This window comes from Mus caroli, chromosome 5 (genome assembly GCF_900094665.2).
Source record: "Mus caroli chromosome 5, CAROLI_EIJ_v1.1, whole genome shotgun sequence".
NCBI classification, from domain to species: Eukaryota; Metazoa; Chordata; class Mammalia; order Rodentia; family Muridae; genus Mus; species Mus caroli.
The window spans coordinates 82,311,030-82,331,705 of record NC_034574.1 but is presented as its reverse complement, the minus strand read 5'-3'; the positions used below and the strand labels follow the sequence as shown (position 1 = coordinate 82,331,705).

At 40.0% G+C, this 20,676-nt stretch overlaps 1 protein-coding gene across 11 annotated transcripts in view; it reads right to left on the bottom strand.

Moving 5' to 3' along the window:
- Positions 1-20,676, bottom strand: part of Slc4a4 (solute carrier family 4 member 4) — a 422,068-nt gene that overhangs the window by 158,347 nt on the left and 243,045 nt on the right. For 9 of the 11 annotated variants that reach the window (XM_029477155.1, XM_029477156.1, XM_029477158.1 and 6 more), the window contains one exon: positions 20,496-20,675. In XM_029477155.1, the coding sequence (XP_029333015.1) occupies positions 20,496-20,675 (180 nt within the window). The remainder of the gene's footprint in view (positions 1-20,495; position 20,676) is intronic. The other 2 variants (XM_029477161.1, XM_029477153.1) reach the window with 1 other exon arrangement.

Here is a 20,676-nt window from a genome sequence, read left to right as displayed (position 1 = left end):
ATATATATATATATATATATATATATATATATATATATATACTTTTTAAAAGAGGGAATCATGACTTTGAGAGAAAGCAAGGTAGATATTCAAAGGAGGGGTTGGAGGGGGAAAAGGGAAGGGAGAATATATTATAGTTATATTTTCATTTCAAAAATTTGTTTTAATGATTATACTCCAAACTATGCAGTATAATCACAACCAAGAAATAGATGAGTAAAAACATAACATGTATCAACAAGGAAATCTATATGACTTTGAGAAGTTTGTCATTAATCATTATAATGCTTTGGATTTTCAGAACAGCCCAAACTAAAAGTGAACCATCTAAAAGGTGAGCCTTGGCTAATGGATACTGTCCATTCTGGTTAAATATATGCTGCCTAGCTACTATCTAAGATCTACTTCCCTTCTTCTTTTCAGATTAAGCTTTTAAAGAGGATCCCTAGATCTTCTCTAAGCCAAGCAGAGGAAACAACAGAGGTAGAAGTGTTGTTGAAAGTGCACGGTTAACAAGTAACTTAGTCATGCAAGCATCAGGTGGACGGACTGGTCCAGTCCAACGTTTACAGACACCATGCTTGGCACCAGGTGTACAAAGATAAACGGGATGTGTTTCAGGCTCCTCGGGTGCTTTGTCAGCAGTGAAGGAAGCAAAAACCTTATGAGGTAATGAAAGATCAGCAGAGGTGGGGGATAGGTACAAGGACATGAAAGAGGGAGAGGTTTGAAGGTGATGGAGAGGGGTAAAGAAAGTATGGAAAATTGGCCGCCTTGGAGAAAATAAGACCTCTAGTAATAGTAATTCTAATCGTATCAGTATAGGCAGCTGAAGAAGCAAGAATAACTGATGAAATCAAAGTTCTTGAGGACCTAAATTATTTGAGGTTCTAATATAAGAACAGGAAAATAAAATGATTTGTGGAGTTCAACAGAGACCAAGCCAAGGAGCAGCAGGCAGACTAGAGGATTTGGGCTCCATCTTACAGTTATTAGCCAGCCTGGGAAGTGAGAACTTGGACTTAGAAATAGCAGGTTACTCACTACAGGGTTCTGAGCAGAATGATGTACACAAACTGTAGAGTGAGTGATGGGGTTAATTGTGAAGGGTGAATTCTGTAATGTGAGAACAAAGGCAGGGGAAGAGACGCTATTGACATGGCAGAAACTTTTGCAGATAAACAGACATCTATATAAAGGGTCTTGGGGTCCTAGTGAGAGGATGGATGAAGGTCTACAGACAGAGAGGATGCTTTAAAGGCAGGAGCAGAAATGAAGTCTGAATGACGAGGACACGTATGAACATCAGACTTTCAGATTGCCACAAGGAGAAGAGCCCTGTTTCTGAAGGTTCTGCCAGGATTTTCATCAAAGTATAATTCCACTGCTGCTGCCAAGAAGAAATTTTATTATTAACTTTGAAATTGATATCCACAACGAGAATATTGCATTTGCTTTCCCGAATGTCGCCCTCACTCCCTCACTCACATGTGCACAGACATGCTAATTCAAGTCGTTAGGTTTTCTGTTGTCTCCAGTAATGATATCCAGGCACTGTTTGCCCTAATAATAGTTCTTTATTGTGTGTTTACATGGAAGACTCTCCATCCGTTTCAAGGTCATCTAGTCTACCTCACAAGGCCCCTGTAAAGCCACAGTCACATTGACTCTATGGTAACCCTTCCCCTGGTAGCTTCCTCATCATAAATAAACTTTCATCCTCCATGTGTGAGAATACACAGGGTTACACAGTTGCATAACCCAGCCAGTTCTGACAATGAATTGTCATGAACTCAGCAAAGAGAGAAGATCGAGAAGACCACCTCATTACTATTCTTGGAGGGCCCACAGAGCAAAGTCACAAACAGTAGATATCATATGAATGAGTTTAGTATCTTTCCCTTTCAATTTTTGTTTTTTAGTTATTATCACGATGCTTTCATTGGGTTCATATTCTAACCACCTGGTTTGGCTAATTCATTCACTCTACATTTGTTGATCTACTCCTATGCATAATGGACTCTGTTAGATACAACAAAGTGGTAGTTACCAAAGTTATTGGTCTCAGAATATCTTTATACATTTAAACATTAAGAGTGCCAGGGCAAGGGCAGTGGCTCAGTGGGCAAAGACTTTGCTGTGCATGCATAAGCACCTGTCTGAATCCCCAACACCCAGGTAGAATTCAGGTGTTGTGACACATGTCTGTAACCCCTGAGCCAGAAGGGTGGGGCAGAGATAGTCACATCCTGTCACTCACTAGCCAACCAGCCTAGCCATTCAGTGAGCTCCAGGTTCACTGAGCAACCATGTCTGAAAAAATGAAGTGGAGAATAGAGAAAGGCAGCAAATACCACCCTCTGGTCTGCACACACACACACACACACACATACCTATGCACAGGAAAAGAAAGAAAGAGAGAAAAAATTAAGGGTATTTATTTACCTAGACCTTAACTACTAACATTTAACACATCAGTAAGTAAGTAAGTAAATAAATAAATTAATTAATTAATAGATAAATAAATAATATCCATTCATTAACTACAAAATAATAAATGTAGTATATAAGTAACCTCTTTCATGTAAAACAATTTTTCTAAAACAAGAAAAGATTATCACTCATATATTTATAAATTTCTTTACTACATGGCTTTATGAAATGCAGTTGGATTCTTGTTGCTTCTGTGTACATTCTGATTAGAAATACTGCTTTGAGCCGGGTGTGGAGGCACACACCTTTAATCCCAGCACTTGGGAGGCAGGCGGATTTCTGAATTCGAGGCCAGCCTGGTCTACAGAGTGAGTTCCAGGACAGCCAAGGCTATACAAAGAAAACCTGTCTCAAAAAAAAAAAAAAAAGAATCCTGTAAGGAAGAAGGCTTTGAGGATAGCAGAGACCCTAATGGAAATGCAGACTTTGAGAAGAAAGTTTCAGGAGGAAGTATTCCAAGCTGAGTGATTATTCAGGACAAAGGCATCAAGAGAGAGCATCACCTAGGAAATTTAAGCAGTGGAAAATGTGCTGAGCTGCAGTGTGTATACCAGAAGTACAGATACAGTGTGCTTATACAACCACAGGTTACTGTGCCATGGGCCTTAAATGCCACACTCAGAGGGGTGGATGCTGCTCAAGATTCACAGAGGAACCACTCGTCATTCATTCCCACACAGTGATGTATCTCATCATCCGAGTATAAGCAGACAAGTGGGAGGCAACGCATTGCAATGAATTGGTACAAGACTAACAGTAAAGTGACCCCAGATAACAGGCTGTGTATCTGACACAGGATGAAGCTAGAGGAAGCAAGATCCTGAACAAGGATAGTAAGACAAAGACAGGCAACATGACAGAGGTGGTGGTGAACAGATTTGGGGGTTCACACAGTGGGCTCCACAATCTCAATTCAGAGAAAAAGAGAAGTGGCCCAAGGAGTAGTGAGATCGGGAAACCGGACAGACCTGGTGGTAAGACAGAGTTTAATAATCAACATATCATCCTTTTTGTCAAGGAAGCACCCGATTGAATCATCCCAATTCCAAATTCCTCTTTTAGGGGAAAAATAGATAATGAAAACACAAGTATTTTATAATTTCAGCAAGCTGTCAGATCTCCCCCAGATCTGTCCCTCTTGAAGCCTTGTCCAAGCCTCCAGTATTCTGAAACAAAGCAGAATTGCTAATCTTCTCTTCTCTCTCCAGCATCATTCTATAAACTGTTTAGAATTGGTATGTATTTTAGTCCATTGTGATTACACTATGAGGTATCAATCAAAGAACTCCTGAGCCTGCTTTGAGCATCTTGTGGATAAACAGTAACTAACTCCTTTTCAGAAAAGTAGCTCCAGCTCGCTGTATTTTTAGAACTTTGTAACTTGTTACACTTACATTTTCTAATGTCTTCCCTTAACTAAAGAATCTAAAGATGGATGTCAGGTTGTTGAAAGATTTTATTCCCTGTAGCCTTTTGAAAAGTGTGTCTAGGATAATTATAGTGAGAAAAGTTTCAAAGTTACACTTGAATTTTCTTTTGGCTTTTAAAGCCAAAATCCTTAGGTGAAACTCTTCAGCAAGTAGCCCAAATGAGAGTCACATTCAGAAACAAGTCCGTATCTGGACCCTGGTGAAGAAAAGGCCAGAGGGGTGAAATGAAAATGTTTGGGCTGAGCATAAGGCAGTGAAATAGCACACAGCTCTAATGTGGTGGTTACTCTCCAAGCCAAAGAAAGGCTGAGGGAGCTCACCTAAGAATGTGATAGCATAGCAGAAATTTAATAATGTCAGCCCCCAATGATGTAAATCTTCTAAGATGGCGACAGTGTGCTGGATGGAAGGAGAACTCTGCACAGCTGTGTTTCTGTATACCCATCGACATTTCCCAGAGATATTCTCTCAGCACTGTCCTGGTTAAAGTTCAGAACCCAATCCTCCCCAGACTCGTTCCCTTTGCTGACACTGAAAGTTGTTCCACCATGACATCATCCTGAGTTATCCCTCCCTTCCGGCTTCTGAAGTCAGAATCTAGCCCAGTCTTTAATTTCCTTCATCTCTGGTCTACCACAGTGGATGTCCAGCCCTGTGCTGGTCAAAGGCCAAGAATGGTCCCAAATCCACTGCTCTTATCCACAGTTCTCCCCATGCTACCTCCATACTAAAAAAATCTTTCCAGAAGCCTCCACAAAAAGGGCTCAATTATTTTACCTAAACTTCTCGATTTCAAATTTTCACATCTTCTTTGTTAACTGTGGACATCAAACTCTGCAACAGTTTTCTCTCAGCCTATCATTGGCTTCCAACGTATTTTCCTATGTTGGCATGCCCCACCGTGCTTTCCTCTAACAAGCATTTCAGCACGTGTGACCCATGCCCTTAACTCACTTTAGACAAACAGCATTTACCATGGGCTCTCTAATCCCTGTCTGGGGGTTCCACCATCCTTTGCCATCAGCTCAGTGGACTGAGAGTCGGGGTTCAGGAAGCAGTTTTGAGATTGAATTTGCAGAATTGTGCACTCTGGAAAGTCCATTGCTTTCCTAAATTAGTTCTAAACCCTTTAAGAAGACATTAGAGCCAGAGAACATATTTCATTTAGTCAAATTCTCCAAAATTTGTTTACTGAATTCCAGATATGCTTGAAAAAGAATTTGAAAAGAATAAGAAATAAAAGTCTCACTTATAATTTAGTTCTTTAAATTTGGAGGTTAACCATGTGATCGGACTGTAAGATGGACCAAGATTCTTCAGCCAATGGATTTTCAATGCTGCCTGAGCCAGGATAGGAATGGCAGCAGACACTAGTTTAAGGGCTGTGAAACAGAGCACTGTCCTGGACATGGCCTCAGATAGTGGATGTATCAGACAGACAGATGGATAGATAGACAGACAGACTGATACAAAGCAGAGGACACAAGACAGGTGAAGGAAAAGACAGAACAGCTCCAAGTGTCTTCATAAGCACTCAGAACTGAGGCTCTGATGCTACTGATCTCATGCACTAACAGCAAAGGGACACAGTGTTTTATAAAGGCTCAACTGATGCTGCCTGTTAGCTGTCAAACTGAATTCTCCGATAAGCACTCAGAGTGAAGAGCCGTCTGGATCTACCAAGATAGGCGACATGCTCCCACTCCCATAATGGCCAGGCGTTTAGGCTGGTATTAACCTGTCCTGAAACAAGGAGGTGAAAAGCATCTTTTGTTCTCAGTGGCCAGCCTGACTTCAGAACTGCCTGAGAGATCTGCAAGAGGAAATCCTTTTTGGTTTTGTTCCAACTTCTAATTCACTACCTTGGCAGTATTTGAAATGGATAAGAGCCTTAAGCTCACATCTGCCTCGGGTGACAACTGAGATAAGGAAAGTTCTGAAATGATGAACACTTTCTTCCCCAAAACACCTTTCAGAGCAGTTTTTGAAAGGTAGTTACTCCAAGTTACAGGGCCTCAGAATACCTTGCTAAGAATGCTGAAAGGCTTGCTTGATGACATCGTCTTCGAATCCTGACTATTGGCTGGTATTTTTGGCAAATTTTTAAATGTAGTTCTTTGGTAACTATTAGGATAAGTTATAATCAACTCATCAGGTCAGGGTAAGCAAAAAAATATGGTAAAATAGCTCTCTCTTGGTAAACAATGTCCTTTTCTAGTTAATGGATTACCATGTCCTAGGCAGTCACTAAAGAAAAGTAAGCTGTGGGTTGCTTTTAATGGAACGATGAGGCATCAAAAAACATTGCAGAGCATGTAAAATATGGACACTGTACAGAAGCATGCAGCATCATGGAATCAAGTACTTGCAATGCACTGGAGAGGGACAAGCTTGAGATGTGGTCCTGGGTATAATGGAGTAGAGACAGCAAAAGAAGTGGTCTCAAAGAGTAACGGAAAAAAGTCTATAGTAAATCTGCCATTGTGAGGCCCAGACAGTGGATGCTGCAGCACTCTAATACTTGCAAGATCTGTGATTATAGGAGCTATTTCATAAAGGAGATGGAACTTTATGCAGGTCCTACCACACACTTTGGAGAAGGATTATTTTTAAAAGGTTCTGGTGGACAGACAGGATGTTCCCCTAAAACACAGAGAGATGTGTCTCAGCATCTTCGAGACCAAAAGGCAAAGGAAAATCTGACTGACAGTAGACAAAAACAATGCTGGTTAGGAAAGTGGAGTAAAGAGTATTTAGTCCTAATTTACACACCTTGGACTGTTCACTAGGTATAAATTTAATTTATTGAGCTGAAAAGGTAAGTACTAGGGAGCCCTCAGAAAGTGGCTTAGGCTATATGTCAGTTTAGGAAGAGAATATATACATGAAAGAATATAAATAGACAGTAAAATATTACATACTCAATACTGACAGAACTGTTCTTAACTTAGCTCTGGGTCTTATTTTAGGCTGATTTTTATATAGTAGCCATCAATACAGCAACAACAAATGCCACTATTATCAATTTCCTTAGTGCTTCAATGGCTAGGGGATATGAAATATAAATAAGCTTTTAAAGCACACAAATAGAATTGCTCAAGAAATAGTATTAGTGACTGGATGACCAAGTGCCAAGCACTGTGCTATACACACTACTTAATTCTCACAAAGATCCAACGTTGGTGTGATTGACAAGCTCTTATATATGAGAAACCCAAGTAGACAGTACAGAAGTATATCTTTCCCAATGCACGGAACCATCAGTGGTAGATCCACGATTCGAACCCCAGATAGCCTGATTCTAAATTAAAAAGCCCAAACTGCTTCCCGGAAGCATCACTAGAACACAGATGAATTTATGGGAAAAATATGATTCTTGCAGAGGAAATCATGTGGGGGATGGAAATGCACTGTGCAGCCAATAAATCTTTCTAGCAAGCTGACCGTGGAAACTCATACCCTTACACCCACCACAGGACAGAAGAAACTAGACACAGATGGGCTGTGTGGCTCTGGAAAGTTATTTAACCTCTGTAGGTCTTGTCCACTTTCATCTGGGAAGTGAAGATTATAGGAACAGCTAGCACACAGGCTCCTCGGCAAGCTAAATAGCAACCAAAGAGTGAACCCAGAGGGCACAAAAAGCAAATTAATATTCACAACTTTTTATTGCTGTTCAATTAGACCTACTTTCTAGCAAAAAAAAATTATTACAAAGTTAATACCTCAAAAATAGGCTATCCCTTCCTCAACTGTACCACTACAAAATTCATTCTTCCCTCCAAGATTAAGTCCTGATGCTTCAAAGAGACCTCTTCTATGAGTACCCTCAGGCTAAGATGCTTCCGCAGGCATGGATGGCTGTGTGGGTGAGTGTCGTGTAGGATGTGTGTGTTCTGCAGTCTATCATCTTACAAGACCACTAGCTATCTGGGTTCTGCCTCCCTCATTAGAAAGGAAACCTCTTGAGGGCAAAGACCCAATTGGTTCATCTTTGAATACAGAGTCCAAGAGTGCCTGGTGTGCACTGATATGAAACACATTTATTTATATCTCTGTGAGGCATAGAAATTATTAATAGGTACTTAAAACATAAAATTTACAGCAAGAACAACTCTGAAAGAATATAGCTCAACAAACGCTATTTTAGGATGAACTAAACCTTTCCCCAGCTGAAAAAGACATCTTCAGTAGAGGAAATTTTTCTATGCTAAAATAGGAAGAGGATTAACTCAATAATGTTAGTATATGAAAAGAAATAATAGAGACCTAATGATGTCACCATGGATGGAATTCTTGACATCTGCAAAAAGTCTATATAATCAATAGAGGAAAAATATTTGCAGGGGGTGGAGGGGTGTGGAAAATCTATGCAAACAGTTTTCTGAATTGGTTTTAGGTAACTAACCCCTGTCTCTCTAGCAAAGCTCTATATTTGAAAAGGCAATAGTTCTCTATTAAGCTCTATGCTCCTTGATCATTGTCCAGATCACCTTCTGTGTCTCAGATATGTAATGAACATTTGTAGGGTTGAATCTTCAGCTTAGTAAGTTCTTCTTTCTAACTACCACTGAAAGCCCTCATCTCCAGTTACCATCCTTACATCCATGGGAAGAAACAGACCAGCATCAACATGAGAAAAAAACGAGTTTCAAAAACATGACACCCAGACAGAGGCTTCCATACCAATCATGACCTTTCCTACTGCACATTTGCCACCACCTGACAAGGCACTTAACTTACTTGACTTGAAATCAGGTTACCAAGTCACAGAGAATATTTTGCTTGGCAATAGGAGCCAACCAGTCATTTCAGGTTTAGGGATCCTTATACTCTCAAAGATGTTCTTCACTCTACTAGGTAACCCAGTCATCCTTCCCTCCCTCTTCCCATCTTTGCCCACAACCATCTTTGCCCCTTCCCCACCCCATTGACTTACTGAGCCATCCCACGCTGGGAGTGCGCCGCACTCGGGGGTCATCGTCCAAGGTGCGATTTGCTAGGCAGGGCACTGAGTTCTCAAGCGGGCTGCGGGCTTTTAGCGCCAGAAGCAGCAGACAGGAAAAGGAGGACACATGAACAGCCACAGCAAGGATGAAGATGGAAGCATTAGTCAGGAAGAAAAAATATATATATACGAAAGCAAATCACACAAGCGGGTTAAAGAAGAACAATGACATATCACAAGGACATTCACCTCCTCCCAGGACCCTGAGCCCTTAAATGGAACACATATCAACAAAGAATGGGAAAGGTTTGGGGAAAATTACATTAAATCATTATAGTTCCCCAAAAAGGAGTGGATGATTCGATCAGCTGTTCTAATATACAAAAAAAAATGGATTCTATCCAGAAGACAGATGTAAATAATGAACATTTAGTCTGAATATACAGTGTCAGGACTGTTAATAACTGTCTGCCACATGAGCACACACAAGGGAAGCAGCGCCCAGTTTTGTAAAGCACAGGGGGGTAGGATGTCATATTAGTAAGCGGCTCTCTAATGATCTCCCCAACAGTCAGGCTGCGGAGCTTATAGACAAATGCAGGAATCAACATTTCAGACATTTGTATCTGAAGTTTTTTTCCTTGATGAACACAGACTGGCTCTCAACTTTCTGTTGGTTTTTTATTGTCTTTCTTTCTTTCTTTCTTTCTTTCTTTCTTTCTTTCTTTCTTTCTTTCTTCCTTCCTTCCTTCCTTCCTTCCTTCCTTTCTTTCTTTCTTTCTTTCCTTCCTTCCTTCCTTCCTTCCTTCTCTTTCTTTCTTTCTTTATTTCTTTCTTTCTTTCTTTCTACCCCTGCAGTAACATGACACTGAGACATGGATAAATTAGTGCTTTAATACAAACCCACTTGAGATGCAATTTTGGTCTTCCTTTTCCAAAGTCTTCCAGCACCTATCTTACTAGAAGTTTAACCCTTGGTGGATCCGTTCCAAATCTGGAACATCAGAGATAATGATATGGGCTGAATGTTCACTCAAGTTTCTCTAGGTACATTTTATCACGTGGCTAGCCCAACTGGCTTCTTCCTGGGAGAATGTCATTTGCTCTAAGAACCTCTTAACACTTGTTTGGCTCGTCTCTCAAAGGACCATGCTCTAAGGCTGGTAAAAATTGGGCAGTATCCTCATCCTTTAAAGAATGTTAGTGATTTTGGACATGCAGAACCATGAGGCAATATGTAATTTAGACTTGAGGGATTTTTTTTCTTTAATAATAAAAGTAGTCATGTTATCAGGGTAATACGTTTACCATATTCCACCAAACACAAACATTAATCTATTCACATTGTGTGTGAAAGACAGGACAGGCAAATGCTCTTTTTACAAGGCTACTGGTGACTAGAGAGGTCAGGCTTTAACTGAAACCATTTACAAATGAATATAAATGTATGGCCAAATTTGGGCATTCAGCACACTATAAAATCCAGAAACATTTTTGTCAATTTATCTGTCTGTGTTTAAAAGCTGTAAATAAAGCCAGGACTTGTGAGCAGACCATCTGTGCTAGCACCTGTTTGAGGCAAATCTGATGTCTTCTCTCTTGCAATCTGAATTTTTAATTGTTTCCCATAATTGAACTTCTTTGCAAGTTTTTACTGCACTGAGAAAAATGGAGAAGCAAAATGCACCAGTTGAGATTACTCCAGAATGGTTGCTTGTCAAGAGGGGAACATGTAGAGATGCTTAGCAACACACTGACCACTCCTCATCTCCTATGTCTTGCGACAGTCAACGTACAGACCTGCGTAAAGAGATGATCTTCCTATAGATAGACCTAGCTATAGAAAATGACAGTTAAGGAACTGGTGCCTATTTGACTGGGCACAAACAAGCCTCATTAGGATGCTAGGTCAGTAAGAATGGATAGAGGTGAAAATGCAAAAGAAAGTCAACAGAGCCTTCCTGTCTGTTAGGTGCTAAGAAGGATGGAGCTCTTCATTCTGATCTCACAACCTCTTTCTGAGAGAAAGACTAGCAACTCTTTCAAACCTTGGATGCTAGTAAGGGATTTTTCCCCTCTCCCTGCCTCGATTTGTCAGGATGATACTCTTGGAAATGAAGCCTAGAGATTTCCTCTTGCATGCATAGCCTCCATGAATGCTGAGCCTCCCTATCAAGAGGCCAGTGGAATGGAGCCTAGCAGATAACAGCCAAGAACCTGGCTCCAAAAGCAGGCATGAGAATGTAACTGCCCATAGAGACTTGGCACCTGTGATTCAGAAAGCCTTCCTGTGGCCATCTGGCTGCTTCCCCTACCCAAAACTGGGAGGCTCGCGGCAGCCATTACTTACACTGGCAAACTCCAGCATTTTGATTTGTTGGACCCTTTGTGTTCTATGCAGAGAGATATAAATGGTGCAATCCTTTTAGGAAGCTGGGTTTTGCTTTGTTTTTCCCACTTCACAAATTTACTCTAAAGAACATATTTTCAAGAGTTGTTCCAAAATCTAGAGGATAACTTTCTATAATAATTAGATCGTTTCCTAAATAATGCTTTTACTGTATCTCTTCTCTCTTCAGTCACACACACACAAAAAAAAAACAGCTTGGCTTTGCTGATATCTTACACATTTTCTTTTAAACCATTTCTTTTAACCTGACTTCAGGCATAAACAAAGTAGAAATTGGCTTAAACCAATACGACTTGATGAGGCAATTCAGGCTTCTAAGGACTTTTGAGTGATGGTTTCCAATGCCTCCATCATAGAAAGGGGTGCTGTGAGGTGAGGGGGAAAAAGTAATGATTCCTATTTCCCTTTGGGAATCAACTTACCAAAATCCTAAACCTAGCATCTATCCTAGAACCAAGCAAGTCGACCACAGAAATTTCTCTACCAAATGCTTCTTTGGTAATATTGTTCAGGAGAAAATAAACGTTACTCATGTTAAACTTTTAGGGCTCTTTGTAGAAATGCATAATTGAAGGCTTAAATAGTGATTGAGCTGTTACTCTTTGCACAATGCTATTCAGCTAAGGCATCAAACCGGAACACAGTAGCATTCCATCTATAAGCACCCATGAGATGCACTGCCTAAAAATATCCACTTGAAAAATCTGATAAAGCATTCAACTGACTCCCTTGTTTGGTGTAGTCCTGCTTAGATAATGGCCACCAAAGCCCTTCAACATCATATTATCATATGGAGTAAGAGACCTGAATTTGCTGAGGACTGGGAAATAAATTACCGCAGAGGAAGCTCATTTCTCTGTAATTGAATTAGCATATTGTTATAAAGCAAACATTCAACATTTGGTCCTTCCACTAATTAAGCTTGTCTGTTAATTTTACATCTGAGTTTCAAGATTTCACCTGCAAATGGAGATGTTGCATATATTAGAGCTATTATAAATCATATTGTCTGATGTAAAACAGGTGTTGAAATGTTGGGACCTAGCACTGTTGCCGTGACTGCTAATAACTAATGCTCTTTCATTGGGTGCTATTTGCGTAGTCCAGCATCATGAAGGGTATTGGAAAATAAAGACAGCATCCTGGACCAATCCGAATTAACTTGAAGCTCTGAAATCAATTTTTCAAAGATATATCTGCACTTCTATATTAATGCAACACAGATCACAAAGCCCAAAATGAGAAATCACCACTAATGTCAATAAAAAATGTGGTGTATATAAAGAGAATCGTACTATGCAGTCCTAGAGATGAGGGTAATTATGTTATATGTGGTAATATGGATGACTGAAGAGGCCATTATGTACAACAAGCTGCACAAAGAAAAGACAAATGTGACAGTTAGATGTGCATCATCTACATCATCTGCATGCACAGGAGGACCAGTGGTTTCCTGAGACTGCAGAGTTAAGAAAGGCAATGAAAGATGTTGGCCGAATGCTACAATGTTTCAGTTCAATATGAGGAATATAGGATAAGCATTGGGGTAATGGGTATATTAACTAGCTTGATTCGATTACTCTACATTGTATACTTAGGGCCTCATTGAGTACCCCATAACAAACACGATCATAACTGTATCTTTGTATCAATATCTAATACAATGGTTGCTTTGGCTTTAAACTCAAGAACCGGCAAAGATCTCTTCTGTCATACATTTTTAACCTATTTCTTTTTTTATTATTAGATATTTTCTTTATATACATTTCAAATGTTAACCCGAAAGTTCCCTATACCCTCCCCCTGCCCTGCTCCCCTACCCACCCTCTCCTGCTTCTTGACCCTGGCATTCCCCTGTACTGGGGCATATAAAGTTTGCAATACTTTTTAATGAAAGAGAGTTTGTGCAGAGTGAGGCATGCTTAGCCACTCTTAGAAGGCTTTACCATTCTCTTCTCCTCTTTCTTTTGGGGGAACATATCTAACGTGTCTCCTCTTTTGCCTCTTCCATGCCTCCCCTCCCTTCTTCTCTGATTCTCTTCTACACAGACCAGAACACAGTCCCAGATCTACAAGCTGCCTCCTTCCCCATCATCTGCTCCCAGATCAAGTTGCGGCTGAGGAGAATAAGACTTTGCAAGGGGAACTCCACTAAACATCTCCAGCTCTGGAAGGTTTACTCAGCCTGGCAGCAGCATGTGACCTTTTCTGGAGTGACAGAATGAAGAACTGAATACTCATTTGTACTACCATAAGATGAAGAGAAGCATTTGTGTCTTATTTAAATTTGTATCTTTACCTCCAATTCTGTTTGCATTAACTAGACGTCAATTAGTAATATTTAAAAATATGCATTCCATGGCAACATCCTATGTTATTTGCTGAGTGCTAAAGCCTGCTAGTGCTAACACATGCTGAGCACTCTTGATACTTGAGGTATCAATGCAAAACACTATGAAATCCATGTGTGACAATTCATTATGTATTATTTGACAACCATAAGCCAGATAATGAAAGGAATGATGCTCTAAAAAAAAAGACACCTCAAGAGTCTTTCCCCATTGGGGTGATGGAAGGAGGGGGCCGAGGAGCATAGGCAATGGGGGAATACAAGATAGGTGTGGTAAATTGATGACCTGCCCTCAATTTTAAATCTGAATGTCACTAAACATATCCCTCAAGATATTTCTAAACAGTATTGCTTCCTGATACCAGTAACATGTTATTAGTAAAGTATTTTCATAACATAAACAGAATAATATACTATTACTCTTATGTTACAGATATAACAAGACTCAAGGGGATTACATAATTATCAAAATCATGTATCTACTAAATATTATTCAGGCTGGAATAAAAACCTTTGGAAGAGAAGAGTTCGCATCTTCAAGATTATGAAATATGCTTGAATGTTCAAACTTAAAGATTCACTAAGTTCTACCCCTAAGCCTAACTTTTTATTGTCCTAAAGACCAAAACAGGCTACTAACTACTAAAATGGACTGATTCGAGTTTTAAGGTTGCAGATCTGGAAGACCTGAGGTAGAGAAATAAGACCAGTGCCTTCAGGATGGGTTAGCCACAGTAGCAGCTATCATTAGAAGGCAGCTTTATTCAAATACTTTGCTAGTTACTTCCCATGGATTGCCTTGTTTTTTGGGGTTTTTTTTTTTTTAGCAGGTTGGAGTGAACTTGGTTTCATTGAGCTCTAGCCAAGACATTCATCTGTGCTGTGCAAATGGATAAAGAATGAGGGTCCAGAACAAAACAGATGGATATGTGCTGCTGGGTTTTGGAAGGAGCTGGCTGCACTCAGAAAAGCACCTGGAACGCCATGCTCATCTGAAAGAAGTGCGTGCCTAAGGATAAAAGATGCCGCCTGACTAGCTCAGAAGTAGAGACACACAAAGCCTACTTCGGAGTTATTTGAGGGAGGTTAAGGGAATGCTTGCCCTATCTATTGCTACAGGGATCATGTCTGAGTTGAGCAATGTGTTAGGTGGAAAGAAGAAGGATCCATCTAAAGACAAGTGGGAGAATTAGAATCCAACCCCCCAGACAAAAAGCAAAGGCTTGCAAAAGGGGTTGAGAAAGCTGTCAAACCTGGCTGTGGTCCCAACCAGATCTAATTCACACCATTTCAAGGGAGCCTAACTTAATGTTCAGGCTCACGCAGCTCAGGTGGGCCTAGTCTCGAGTCAGAGTCAAAGCAATAGGAGCCTGACTAACTCTACCTATATTTCTCTGGATCCTAGAACTGCTATTAACAAGAGCAGCAAGAGCCATGCTTTCTTTCCACTGATTACTCTGCACTGTTCACAGTGCCCAAGTTCTTGTATGTAACAACAACACACAGCTCTCTAGAATATCCAAAGCTTTTCTGTACTCATGCCCAAGCAGCTACATGGGTAAGAACTAGAGATCAGCTTCCTGACTGGTGGAACCACTTGAAAGAGGAGGATAGATACAGAGGCCTACACTGAACTGAGTTGTGCAAGCCTGCCGAGGACATTTTTGCACCGCTTGGTAAATAGGGAGGTGGGGAAGGCAGTGAATTGTAGCTGAAACTGAGCACTGTGCTGAGCAGTGGGCTGTGGGTCACTATAAATAGAGAAGAGGTGCTGGGATAGCATCAAAAGCATAAAGAAAGCTATGTAAGTCCCCCAGGATCCAGCTGCCCTGCTTGGGGCCACCCACCTTCTCCAAATCCTCATTGCCTGAGGCTATACTTGTTGTTAGCCTTGGATCCCCAAGGTAGATCTGGATTCCCTTATACCCATTTAACCAAAAACAAAAAATGAGGAAGGTTTGGACTATGAGTAGAAAGGGCCTCCTTCCCTGTCATTGTTAAACAAAGGGTACTTCTATCACTTACCAAAATGTCTGAAGAAATACAAAGAAGTTATTTCCATGAGTTTCTTCCTGAAGAGAAAGCTACTGAAGCAAAGAGTCCAGAAGTCATTCGTATTACTCAGAAATCTTTCTAGTGGAGTTGTGTTTAACACCTCACATATGATTGAATGTGTTTGTTGAATGATTACTAAGAGTTAGCTACCATTACAAGCACTTCCATTCCAACCACCCACGCACTTTTTCCCCATGAGTTCTTTTTTACAGTCATCAAAATGAACAACAATATTTTTTCTAATTCTTTGTTAGGAAAAATAAGTAACTTTTAATAATTAAAAAATGAGTTCATAACTTTCTCTCCTTCTCTCTCTGTGTGAGTCCTTTCTCTCTTTCTCTTCAGCCCCACCCCCTTCCCCATGGTGACCCCCTTGGCCTCAATCCTTGAGACCAGTGAACTTGCCTGAGAACAGCTTCCCAATAAACCTACCTTTAATATATGGTGTGTGTATCTGAGTCTTTGTGTGTGTGTGTGTGTGTGTATGTGTAAAATGAGTTCGTGTAAATAAACCAGAAAATAAAAAGAAAAGAAAAGAAATTCACAGTGTAGGTCAGACTGAATGAGCAAAACCACTTCTCAACAAAGTATGACCCCTCAAATTAGGATTCCAAGTCTCTCTTGGTCTTTAATCAGAGCTCACTCACCTTGCATGAGCTTTGGGGAAGACAATACAGATCAAAAGTATCCTCTCTTTCCCCATCCATAAGATGGAAATTTATATACTTTTAAATCAGATTATGATTTAAAAAACCATATTTCTCAGCCTCATAAATACCTTGTAAAAATCTTTAAGCAGTGAATCACAATTATACAACGCAAACTGTTTCTACTTCTTAATACTTCATGTTTGATTTTTAAAGTACTATCTTCAAGTGTTCATAAGGTTAAGTATTAATCTTCCATAATATACTAAAATAAAACGTAATTATTATTTAAGTTACTCGGACAAAACTGCCAGTGTCAGATTTGTGAGCTGTCCATTCTATTTAACTCACAAAAGTCAGTCATGTAGCTGAACCTAACACAAGCCTCATGAGAGCTACCATGATTCTTCCTAGGTTTATACAAGCTAATATGGTTTTGTTTTTTTTTTTTAAAGTAATAATAACATCTGTAAATCATCAGCTGCAACCCAAGCCACACAGGAACACTGTGAAATTTGAATTAGTTTTTATCTCTGGGTAAATAGATGTGTATACTGCTGATAGAATGTTTGAAAACCAGCTACTTGGGAGAAAGAGTGTATGTCTCCATGCATATGTTTGGGAATAGGGTAAATTTACTGGCGTAAAATATACATGGTAGGCCTGGAAAGATGGTTCAGAGGTTAAAAAAGCAGTAGCTGCTCTTCCAAAGGCCATTGCCTGCCAGCAACCACATGGTGGCTCACAACCATCTATAAATGGAATCTGATGCTGTCTTCTAGCATGCAGGTATACATGATGATAGAGTATTCATATACATTAAATAAATAAATAAATAAATAAATAAATAAATAAATACATCATTTTAAAAAAATATGGCCAACACTGTAAAAATACTAAAATACACATTACCCCTGTAAGTTACACATAGCCCATTGATTCTTACAGAATACTTTGTTGGTCTTTGATGAATTTTTGCATCTGTAATCAATTATAGTTGCGACTGGCAAGCCATATCCTTCTACGGCTGATGATAATATTATCATTCATGTAAATAAGACAAAAACAAAACAATATCTGTATCTTTCAGCCCCCACGAATCTGTCAGTGGTGTTTCTGTCTGTCTTTCCTAAATTATATAGGAGTTTTTAACTACCAAAAAAAAAATCTTTCAGTCGTAGTAGATTGTCTGTGTTTCAGCAGCTGTATACAGTAAGCACATGCTTTGAGTTTAATCTGCATTGTTAATATTTTCTCCATCATTTTTTAAAGTTCAGAGACAGCTGAAACAATACCACGTCTAGCCTTGGTTTTTAGCACTTGCTGATATCTAGGATGGAAACACTAAACTGTAACAACCTTCAGCCGCTTGCCTGAAGCCACTGCAGTCAGCACTGAGACTCCGTACAGAATGAGAGCAGACGCAACTACATGCACAGGAGCAATCACTGTACCATGTCTCTGCACTCTACACTCAGGTGGAAATCACCACAAGTGCACAAGTTATAGCATGTTACCATCAACCAAATAGGAAGTCGTGCATTTTGAGTATGTGTTGCCATTGTTTTTAATATAATTATGTAGTTGTATGCTAATGGGAAGTCACGGTAGCTTCCTGTGACGAGCTGCTGGCAGAATCTCCCCTCACTGCTGGATCTTGTGAGTTGAAGGGCACTGACTCTGGAGACACCTCTGGGAACTCAAACAATCTCTGAATCAAGCATCTCCACATCATTCAGGGATCTGCCACACTGTTGCTAGCATAGCCAAGGCCATCTTTGTTACTGGTTTTATTTCTTTATTTGAGGCCAAGGTGATTTGTGTATATCTAGGCTTCCCATGAGGATATTACAATCCTGCTCCAACTACAGTCGACCTAAGATTCTTGTTTATTAAAAGAGTAGTGAAGGGTATGTAATTCCATACTTTAGATATTTATTCAAAGAACATTACATAGTTCTTAAGTATATTAAGTGATTAAGCCCCAAGACATAAAAGCAACTGTGTAAACTTGCAGGTTAAGAGCAAGCAACTGTAGAAAGCCAAGAACGTGCCACCTCAGCTGTGATTTATGATCATGTACCTTGGAGGCACATGTAACTCACTGCTGTAGGATCTCACAAAGCCAAATCTTGCCTCTGATAGTTAAAACGTTGGGTAACACAAAGGCTAATAATAACACGTTTGAAACAAACTAATCGTATCCTATGCTGCAGGGTGTACTTGATCATTTGAAGAGCCGAAAGAGAACTGCCTGCCCTTTCCTATTTGCTTTCTGCTCTGTGTGTGTAGCAGATGAGAGGTGAACAATGAAAGCAAGTTCAACGTCCTCTCAAAGCAAGTTCAACGTCCTCTCAATCGAAGGATCTACCTATAGGACAAAGAGCTGAAGAAAGAGTAACCTAGCTCATTCATTGTATTTCACATCTAAATAACTTCTCCAAAAGGTTGCCAGCTGAGGCTCTTCTGTTTCTAGTCTCTGCTCCTTTGTGGCGCATGAGAAGGTGGCTAAGCCTGGCAGTCACAGCCAAGCCCCTACAGCAACATTGTATCTTCATACTTCTTTATACTATTACAGGGTATTCCATGATTTAAAGCAAGCAAACAAAACCACTTAACTCTTAGAATCAGACTTGCTTTGAGAAAGAGGCCTGTTGCCTAAGATAAAAAGGAAAGACTGATTTTTAACTGTCATGATTGCAAGTACAGGTGCTGGTTAAGGCAAAATGCTTGTAAGCTGAGTTAGAGCAACCTGCATAAGCAATGGTGCTGCCCGTCCACGAAAAATTAAATTCAAAATTAAAGCTGAAGACCGCAATGCTCTGAGTAACACCAAACTATACCAGCAGTATTCTAAACTTGAATCTCTCTCTTTTGTGGATGTATGTTATTGAAAACATTCATATCTTAATTATGTTTATAGACTCTTTGGATTTAAAGCTATAAAATTTTGCTTATAGTAATGTGTCTTCAAACCATTGGTTTTTAATAAGAAGTGAGGAAAAAAAATCACATTTCTAGATATGGACTGGCTGGGATCAAAGTCAGTTTATAAAGTCACTTTAACTTGTCATCTGCCTGAGACCACATTCTATAAAATTACAGAAGTACATGTGACTGCACCAGGTTACAGACTCTCCCCTCTCTTGCCTTTCTTGGTACTAAGAAAATGTGGTGGTGGATTGTAGAGCCAGTTCTACCAACCCAGCCTACTCAACTCTGTCCACTGCATCATCATCTCCCACACTTCATGGTAATGTACGGCCCCCTTCTCAGCCTTCACCCAAACAGTAAATTTGCTCCCAACAAATAGACATATAAGATAGACTCTTTGCAAGAAATTGTGGTAAATGCATTAAAATAAATATCACAAGAACATAGCATCTTTCCCATTGTTACATAACAAGTTAATATCCCATCTTTAGTAATTACTGTCCCATCTGAGTATGACTGTTGTTTATCACGATATCAACTATCTTTTCCAGTGGTAAAAGAAAATTGAATCTTACTCTGGAAAGATGTCCACCAATAGCCTAGACAACTGACTCCCATCCAAAATGGGATGCTGTGATTCAAAATGTTGTGATCTGAGACTTCAAAGCATTTATCTTATCTAATTAGATCCTCCCAGTTGTTGCAAGTCATCTTGAAGATATATTCTACTGGAGAGATGACTTAGCAGTTAAGAGCACTGACTGCTCTTCCAGAGGTCCTGAGTTCAATTCCCAGCAACCACATGGTGACTCACAACCACCTGTAATGGGATCTGATGCCCTCTTTTGCTGTGTCTGAAGACAGCTACTCATATCAATAAAATAAGTCTTTTAAAAAAAAAAAGCATATTCTCTGAGGTCACAGTCTCTACAAGCTTGCTGACTCGTGTGGAATATTCAGTTGTTTCACCTCAGAGTTATGAGTGAACCATTTCAGTCCATCAGCATAGACCCACATAGAGAATCAAGGCACTGAGGCTTTGTAACCTGCAGCAACAGGGAAACCCTTCCAACAAGATTGCACATACACCCAGTTGTACTACAAGGCTCATGAAATGACCATGGCGCGTGAACTTGAGAAAAGAAATATAAGGGGGAGGGGGTGTGAGGAGATGGAGTGAGGTGACACGGAAAGAGAGAGGAAGCAGCAGCCACTGGCTCTGCATTACCATTATCAGGGTTGCTAAACATCCTACTTGCACTGGAGACCGTCTTCCCAATGTCAGCCAGGGACCGAAGGTTGGATTTCTTGGTTTGATGTCGGTGTTTCCGGAGCAGAGTATAGGTGACCTTATCCTTCAGGTCTGGCTTCAGGAGGCCGGTCTCGATCTGGTGGTCTGCAATCATCTC